This window comes from Candoia aspera, chromosome 1 (genome assembly GCF_035149785.1).
Source record: "Candoia aspera isolate rCanAsp1 chromosome 1, rCanAsp1.hap2, whole genome shotgun sequence".
In the NCBI taxonomy this organism is placed as follows: domain Eukaryota; kingdom Metazoa; phylum Chordata; class Lepidosauria; order Squamata; family Boidae; genus Candoia; species Candoia aspera.
Window position 1 is genome coordinate 233,459,919 of NC_086153.1, and position 9,364 is coordinate 233,469,282.

At 38.6% G+C, this 9,364-nt stretch overlaps 1 protein-coding gene across 1 annotated transcript; it reads left to right on the plus strand.

Annotated features, from left to right (window-relative positions):
* The first annotated feature begins 69 nt into the window (after positions 1-69).
* On the plus strand, positions 70-6,190 carry SDHAF2 (succinate dehydrogenase complex assembly factor 2). Its single transcript, XM_063289194.1, has 4 exons — positions 70-286; positions 398-603; positions 1,955-2,064; positions 3,012-6,190. The coding sequence occupies exons 1-4, from the start codon at positions 266-268 to the stop codon at positions 3,140-3,142; spliced, it is 468 nt and encodes a 155-aa protein (XP_063145264.1). The 5' UTR covers positions 70-265; the 3' UTR covers positions 3,143-6,190.
* The last annotated feature ends 3,174 nt before the right edge of the window (positions 6,191-9,364 follow it).

Sequence of the window (9,364 nt, forward strand, 5' to 3'; positions counted from 1 at the left end):
CCCGCCCCTTCCGGCTTGTCGAGTCCCGCCTGTTCCGGTTTCTAGTGCTGTTCCGTGCAAAAAAGTACGAAGACCAAAACTTCCTCTTTCGCTCCCTCCCACTTCCCGGCAGCCTTCGATAGCTCGCGGTGCAGCCGGTACTGGAATAGAACTGAGGCTCATGCGCGGCGACCTCTATGGTTGGCTTAAGAAAGAAGGCGCATCCTGATTGGTGTCACGTCTATGGTTGAGAGCGAATGATAGAATAACTCGGGGAGAAAGCAGGATGGCGGCCCTAATGGTTCGAGTGAGTGAGTGAGTGAGGCGGAACGGGAGGACCGGGCACCATCGTTGTTGTGAATGGCGGGTTGACAGTGGGGTGGCTCGTACCCCTCACTCTCTTTCTCTTTCTCTGCAGCGTGTCTTGCTCCTGCCAGGCTGCCTCTTCCGCTCGCCAAAGCGCGGCTACCGCGGGGATTCTCCGTCTGACTCTGGGAAGGACCTGCTAGAGATCCCGCTCCCTCCCTGGCAGGCTCGGCCGCACGAGTCCCTGGCGAGTAAGCGCGCGAGGCTCTTGTATGAGAGCCGCAAGAGAGGCATGTTGGAGAACTGCCTGCTGCTCAGGTGGGCGCTTTTATTTTTCTTCTCCCAGCCAGCATACTTAGAATTTGGGAGTCCTTGCTCCTCTCTGAGCTTGGTTGTTTGCTTGCAGACGTTTCAGTACCCGACTAGGTAACATGCTCAGTGCTAGTGAGTGTGGGGTTTGCTCCCTGTTTCTATAGTCACTTGCCCTGCCAGTGTTGGTGGGGGTGCAAACGACCAAGCTCAGAGAACTCCAAGGACTCCACAGTTCAACCCTGAGTTACATATATTTTCTTCTATTAGAATTGCTGGTCCAGGGTCCCGCTGTTTTAATTTTTGTTACTATTTAGCTGAGCTGCCTTTGGGGCAAGCTGAATGCTAGTAATACAGAAAATATGTTTGAATGTTGTGCTAATAAGCACTCTTCATAACCTTCACTGGGACCCCTGTTTCTATCCTTTACTACCCTGAGATTTCAGCTGAGCATGGGGCAGCACTTAACCTGAACTTGAAAAATGATAGCAGGGTCAGAAGACCACCAGGAAATCTTAGAACTGTAAGCCAGAAAGGAAGTAAATAATTATCTTGAAATGCAGCAATGGCAAACATAGGTTGCTGCCATATAGACATAGGCTAGCAATCAAGCTTAACTTGAGGGGATTTTCCTTACTTTACTACCTGCTGACCAGGCTAAAGTTCCTCTTATCCAAGTAGACCGTGTGGGTCCCCTAAAGTATCTTTGGAGGACTAATTTGTACAGTAAAGTTGTCTAAACTAGTAGCCATTGCCATATCTTGTCCCTGTGAGATCTTGATATTAAATATATGCTGTATGACAAAGTTTGTTCTTTTGTCTCAAAGTCACCACAGGAGCATGCCGTTGTGCACAAAGGCTTCCTTAGTACAGATGTTTTTGTTGTGAGTAACATGCCAATGTGAGTAGATTAATAGGTACTGCTTCGGCAGGCAGGTAACGGCGTTCCGTTTAGTCATGCCGGCCACATGACCACGGAAGGGTCTACGGACAAACGCCGGCTCTTTGGCTTGAAACGGAGATGAGCACCGCCCCCTAGAGTCGGACATGACTGGACTTAATGTCAAGGGAAACCTTTACCTTTGCTATGGATGTCTCTGCTGATTAAATGTCACTTGTGCATCTTTAGGTGAAGTAGGGCTGATCCCTGCCTCTTATAATGGTAATGGATAAATAGAGCTAATTAGGATTTACTAACAGAGGTAAGGGAGGATTATCCATTCTATAAAGATATGGGAAAATTCAGGTGCTAGTGTGTTTTTAATTGATTCTTTTTAAACTTCGTGTTTACTGGCTTTGTATAAATTTAACACCTTTTACTATTTTGGCATTTTACAGTATTCTTAATTGTTTTAAACAGTTTATTTGCCAAAGAGAACCTGAATCGAATGAATGAGCAACAACTGGACCTTTATGACCGTCTGATAAATGAGCCCAGCAATGATTGGGACATATACTACTGGGCGACAGGTAATATAGATAGTGGGTTTTGGAGCCAGCAGACTATAGCTCTCAGCATATTTCTAATCTCACGATACTGAGCAAAGCAATATAGATAATATTTTAGCCTGTTTCTTATCCTCTATTCTGCATTTCAGGGATCTTGTAGACAGAGCTAAAAAAAGTCTTAGATATCTATAGGCCTTGAAACTTTCTGGGAATTTGAAATACAATTTTACCTTGGAGCAGAGATACAGTAAAAACAGTTAAGGAATCACTTGCTGTCTTGACAACTAAGAGACTAACTGCTATCCTATGCATATCTATTAAAAAGTACAGTTGTGGAGATAGATTGTGAGCCCATTAGAACTATCCATAATTCTTTCTAATTCTATTATGACCTACAGTGTGATCTGCAGAATTATAGATAGATTTGAAGAATTTACAGATGTTCATCTTTGTAAGCTGCACTGTGTTCATTTAGGGCTTTACCAAGGTAAAGATGTCTAGGATTGCAACTAATAGATTGGATCCATACTTATTCATGGGTAGAGTACCTCTACTGAAATAAATGAGTCTTAGGGGAGGGGCAAATAACTTGCTTTACTAAATTTAGTAGGCTTATAAATAAATCAGGATCCAATTTTACATATGCTTAAGTAACCAATTTTTAATTTGGTAGGACTTCCTTCCTAAAAGTCATATAAGGATTGAACTGCATGATTCTTATAAGGTTTGCAGCAATGATATCCTGAATATATTTTACAAGAAGATGAAGGTAATGTTCCTGGGTCTTAGAAGTGGTTATTATTAGCTGATGTTTCATTTTCTGTATTTAGCAAACTAACAGTGATGATGCAATCTGTTACATGGAACTTAACAGAAGTTGATTTGGAAAAGATTATTGAATCTGTGGAAACTTTTCAAATAGCTAAACTGATAGTGCTGAGTTTCACTCTTCTTTTTTTTCTCTCAAGAAGCAAAGCCTGCTCCAGAAATCTTTGAGAATGAAATCCTAGAGATGCTTAGAGAGTTTACCAAAAACAAGCACAGAGAGAAGAGACTACGACAACCAGATCTGGAATATCTTGCTGAAGTCTTACGCTGATCTTGTGTGCGTTCCTATAAATGCTCAGTTGGGGGCAGCTTTTAAAATGTAGGATCATATTTGTGTTGCATGGGCTCCTCTTAAAATGCTTCATGCTTAATCTTCTGTCAGTTTTCACATGAGTAGTCATTTTCTCTGTATTGTACAGTTCTGTAATAAAACTGCTATTTTTCCTTGAAAGAAGGACTGATGCACACACATTAGGAAATAATGGTGAGATCACTACTGCACTTTAGAAGTGTCTTTTATTTATCTGATCTTTTGACCACTGTAATCATGCAGTTCTTGGCAATTTACAAAAGAAGAAATAGCTATAATATTATAATACCTTTTTAAAAATTTATCTAAACTGGAGCATGGTGTGTATAATTTCCAAGGCACAATCTTAACTGGTTCAAAGGCTTTTTAACTTGCTCCCCAAAAGCCAAAGGGTTGGGCTAAACCTATCTCCACTAGTTGGCTGTTCCACAGTGCAGTAGCCATAATGGAGGAGCATCTCTTCACCTTGGGCCCTCTAATCTCCCATTAGAGATTAAGCTGAAGAAGATTGAAGAAGGTAGCCCTTGCATCAGCCAAGCCATACAGGACATTAATAGGTTAAACCAGCACTTTAAATTGTGCTGGAGACCTATTGGCATTCAAGGCAGGGCCTACAATGTAGATGTTCATGGCGTCAGTGCCAGTAAGTATGCAAGCCATTGCATTTTGTACCAACTGCAGTTTTGGAGTGGTTTTTAAAGGCAAACTCAATGTAGAGTGAATTGCAGTTGGCTAATGTGATGACAATATAAGTACTATCACTAGGTCCTCCAGCTCCAGGTCATAGCTGGTACAGCAGCTACAACTGGGCAAAGGCCCTCCTGGCTGCCACTACCATCTGCCTGCCTAATAGTAGCTGTGAGTCCAGAAGGACACCTAAGTCATGGACCTCCTCTTTCACAGGCAATGCTACCCTTTCGGGGGAGAACCCAGAACTGATAGAGAACCTTAGTGTACACATAGCAACTTCGTCTTGCTTGAGTTCAATTTCAGCATGTTTATCCCCATCCAGATCCTGAAAGCTTCCTGACATATAATTACTGGATGATGCAAACAAAAGCTGTCAGCGATACCTGATTCATCAAGAAATTCTTGTTTGTTAATTTGATTTAATTAGAAATTAACCTTGACCAATCCCAGGCTTTCTATGCAAATGTTAATGTATGTAGGATGAGGATTTTGTCCTAGGGATATGTAAACATGATAACTATGAGTTCGTTGGCATTCATATTAGCTTGTCTATTAATCCATGTATTTCCAGTTCTAAGATTTTTTTTTAACAGGATAGCAAATAATGTATAATGAGATACCTTGTGAACAAAAGTATAGTATTAGTTCAGATATGTCAGTGTACATGTTACTTTGTATGCAACAACTTTCTTTCTGCTTGGCCGGTTCTTGCCACCTTCCTGGCCAGCTGCTACTGCTGCTACTGCTGCCCTTCTTGTTTCTCAGTCAGTAGCTCAGGCAACCATCAGATCTTTGTAATGGAAATTTCACAGGCATTTTTTGTTCTTGGATTCAGATGTCACTGTGTTCTCAAAACCTAGGTACAGGTGATTTTTTTTTTTACTTGGAAGTAAGTGATCCATATTGTAATCAAGCCATCCCTGACTCAGTGATCATCAGAAGTTTTGCATTACAACTCCCATAATCCTTGACTATTTGCCTGTGATGGTTGACAATTCATAGGCAGAAATAAATTTTCAGGAGAGCTTGTAAATAACATTGAGGTCTCCACGGGAACTTCTATACAGCAGTGGCTATTTACATTTTATTCAACAAGCTAAAATTTTATTAGAACAAGTATTAAGTTCTACGGGAAATTAGTTGCACTAAACATGTATATTCATTGCTTGTCTGGTTACTGTAATTTAACAAGTTTGGCAGATGGTAAATGTCTGCATTAGCTTTTAGCTAAAAAGTTCATTTAGTATATACATTTCTTTAGCTCTTCAGTATTTTTATGATTCTAATGGAAAATGCACAGATTAAAAATTGAAATGTATATTTGAAAGCTTTAAAAAGCAAGTATATTAAAAGATCATTAGAAATATTTTTCTTGATCAGCCAATACTTTGTAACTGTTCTAGTTTCATGAGTTGAAGATGCTGTATGTCAGTATCTTACTTCCTGTTGTTTGTCTTTCCCTTTGTTACTAGTGACATTAACTGCCCACATGCTGTTTTGAAAGTGAGCATAAGGAATAAAAACTTCAGTTTGATTTGTGCCATTCTTATGGTGTTATTGGATGTAATTTTGTAGGGAAGATAAGCCCAAGGCCTATATTTTTCCTTTGTTGATCACATACTGGCTAAATAAGCCATAAATAAACAACACTTTCAGACAGCTAGGATTTAATTTTATTATGAAGGGTAGTTTTACCCAATAAAACATTGGGGCTATGATTATATACTTAAAACAACTAGTTTATTCTACATATTCTTTATGTAATACAGTTTGAGTTTTTAGTTACTTTCAAATATGGCAGTTTGAAAATACCGAGAATCAAAAACAGTTTGAGTCTTCCTAGAATTTCCCCCTTTTAAGCACACAGGCTTAAAAACAATCATTCTTTATGTTCTTTTGATGTAACAATATTCCCATGGCATTGCCAGGAACTACCACAGGGTGTCATTATAGGCATATAAGTGCTACATCTTCAATGCTGATGAAACTGAAGAATTAAAGGCTTGATCAAATACTCTATGTAGCTTTCTATCTTAGGACTTGCTTAAGAATCTGATCCAGATTTCACAGATTCTTTATTAAGGCCAAATAATGTACAGGGCCATGGAGGTAGTTTTACATTCTCAACAGCTATGATTATGATACCAAAATCTGCACTTGGGAATTAGCTGTACAGTTACCCTTGCAGACTTGTAGAATGCATATTGCCTTGTGCATAAATCCATTTTGTGCAAACAGTGTTGCTTCATGTCTGACAAATCAGAATAGCATAATAATTATAAAAGTTACTGTTTCTGTGAATCTAGACCAACACTGGATCGAAGCTCTCAATTGTATTTAGTGATTTTTATAATGTGCCAATGGAATGATGTATAGAAATAATGTGATTTTGGTTTAATATAGAGTAAGGGATTGATTATGGAAAATTTTTGTATATCCTTGCTGTTAAAAGTTGGAAGTCACCTCTTTTTGTAATTTTGTTTCTACGCTTTAGTTTTTTTCTTTTTTCTTTGTAGTTTTTTGTTTTTCTGTAGCTTTTATCTTTGCTTGAAACTTAATAAAATTCTTATAAAATTTTATACTTCTTATTAAAAAAACACCAAACTGATTCCACTGTCTTCTGCACTGGATTCTATAAATGTGGATCTCTTGTGGACAGGTTCTCTTAAGCTGGTTGCTATGAGCTTGTTGCTAGGATACATATTGTTAGACTTTAGTTCTACGCATTCCTCCAAGTTCCTAACTTAAGTGAATCATTTAATCCTCTGGGGCATTACAAGAATTCTGCTCACTGCAGTAAACCAATCAGTACCTTGATTGGGCTGGTAAGAACATGCTATTGCAAGATGAATCTTGATATTACTTCATAAAGTGAAATTAGTTTTGAGGACAGAGGAGCCTGTTGACTCAAAGTTGTATGTGGTTTGCCTTCTCTCATATGTTAATATGAACCAAATTCTATTCAGACTGGTGATAACCATTTCATCACAGGTTTGCTACCCGTACTAATTGACCCTTTTTTAAGGTAATAGAGACTAAAATTTTATTTAAAATGTATACTTTGCTACTGAACTTTGAATACTGAACTATAAATTCAAACTAATTTATTTAAGGCTTTAAATTAGTGCATTTAGAAATGTCAGTGCTAACACAATGTGTTAATGCTTAAACAGGATCTGTTTAGAAGTGGCTGTGTTAGATTTAGGTCTTGTCCCCAAGCTGCCTATATATATATCTTTGTTAGAGAATGCTTACACATTTCAGTTGATGGGTTCCCAGATGGGTATGTATATATGTCTATTATCAGTATGTAAGATATTTGGGCACTGGGAAGTTCTGTGGTTAGGATTTTAGACACTGCTAATCTTCCTGTGTGCAAAATGGAGAAAAGGGTGATTCTGTCAGAGGAATTAAGCTCAAAAGTACAAGCTCAAGTACAAGTACTAGCTCAAAAAAGAAGAAGCTTGTTATTACATTAGAGCAAAAAGCTGATGTAATTGAACAACATGAACATGGTCATAGAAATGCTAAAATAGGGCAGGATGTTGGAATGCCTGAATCTACAGTGCACAATATTATAAAATGCAGGGGAAATAAAATAAAAAGGTAACGTTGTATCAGCCTTTTGTGGTTTGCAAATATCTTCAAGGAGATTGAGAGACAATAAATACGTTTTCTCAGTACCTTTAGGAATGATATTTAGAAGTTTTTTGTTTTTATTTTGCTTTCTAAAATTACTCTGATTTGTTAACCATTAATTTAAATAGTAAATATATTATTTTTATCCTTTAATATTTCATTAATATACTGTACATACAAAAATTTATGCACTAATCGAGACCTAGCTGTATGTGGAATTTGGACAGAAGAAGCAATATTATCTAGCATGATTTTCAGTGTTTCAAATAATTTCAATATTTCTGCTTCAAAGAATTACTCTATAAAATGGCAAAACAATTGTGTTATCAAGTTAGCATCAACTCTTAGTTGTCACATAGATAAACCTTCAGATGAACAAAAACAATAGGAATAATTAATAAGTTATACCTATCAATGTGGCAGTTATAAATTCTGGGCTTGTAAGATCTATTTCTCCAAAGCTCAGTAAAATATAAACAGTCTTGCTGTTACAAAGCTCTCCTTTATTTCAGCCAGGTTTACTCCAGTAATCTCGGTAACAGTAAGAAGGTTTCAGTAATATACTCCTTGACTTACCAAGGAGCTTCAGGAGATGAAGTGACAGAAGAGACATTTAGAGTGATGGTGGTGAAAGATGAAATGAACTGACCAAACATAGGTACAAGCCCATGCTTAAGCCTATGTAAGGGTTGCAAACTATTAGAATTTTTGAGTCCTTAATGTATCTTCAGATTGCTGTCCAGCAACTCTGTTTAGGATGACCCACTTCCTTTTGGGGATTGGCAAGCAGGAGTGCTCCCTTCAGTCATTGTGGCCTTTTTGCAAAGCATTTGGAAGACTAAATCATTCAGTCACAGCTTGATAACTGATTGATAGATTGATTTGTAAGGCCACCCAATTTTAAGTGGCACTGGGTGGTGTACAATATTAAAAGCAAAGCAAACAAAATAATGACCAAATATGAAGCTATACAAAAGGCTTGGCATATCCTCACAACAACAAGAGTTCCCTTGAAGACTACACCATTCAAGTGAGCTAACGGCCTGTGAGAAAATCCAGATTTTGAGAGCTTTTTAAAATAAGGTCTGGGTGCTTGATGATTCTTACATCGAGTCCAGAAAGGAAATTGGAACAAAGTCCTACCAGGTTATCTGGGATTCATTTGAAGCTGTGGACTCCAAGGAAATACAAGGTTCTTCACAGCAGGAATTCTGCCATGTACTGTATGAGTTAGATCCTTGCCTTTTCTTGTTTATTCAGGCTGCCAAAGAGAGGACTGGAAGCTGGATTAGGGAAGTCGTGAACACCTCTTTAAGGTAGTAGATGATGCCCTCTACCCTGAGTCAGTTATATGTCTCCTCCTGAATGAGGCATCCCTAAATCCAGAAAATTTGAACAACCTCTATCCCATCTCCATCCTCCCCGCTTGGGAGAAGATTTTGGAGAAAGGAGTGTGGATTCATTTGCAGAGAACCTTGGAAGAAGTGGTTTGTCTGGATACTGTGTTCAAGCCTGGGTAAGGGATAGAAACTGCATTAGTTGCTCTTAACGTTTGTCGTGCAACAGGATCTGGATGGAAGAAGTGTGGCCCTTTTGATCTGGTTAGATTCACAATAGCCTCTGATACCATCAACCATGGTATCTTCCTGGGCTGCTCCTGAGAGTGGGGATTGGAGGCACTTTTTTTTATAGTGATTCTGCTCCTTCCTAAAGCAGATGGTTCTACTCAGTATTGAGGGGGAAGAAAGATCAAAGTTCTGACTACTCCATGGAGTGCTTGGGACATAGCTCTCTCCCCCATCCCATTTAACACCTATTTGAAGTCACGAGGAGATGTCATCTGCTTTGGTGAGG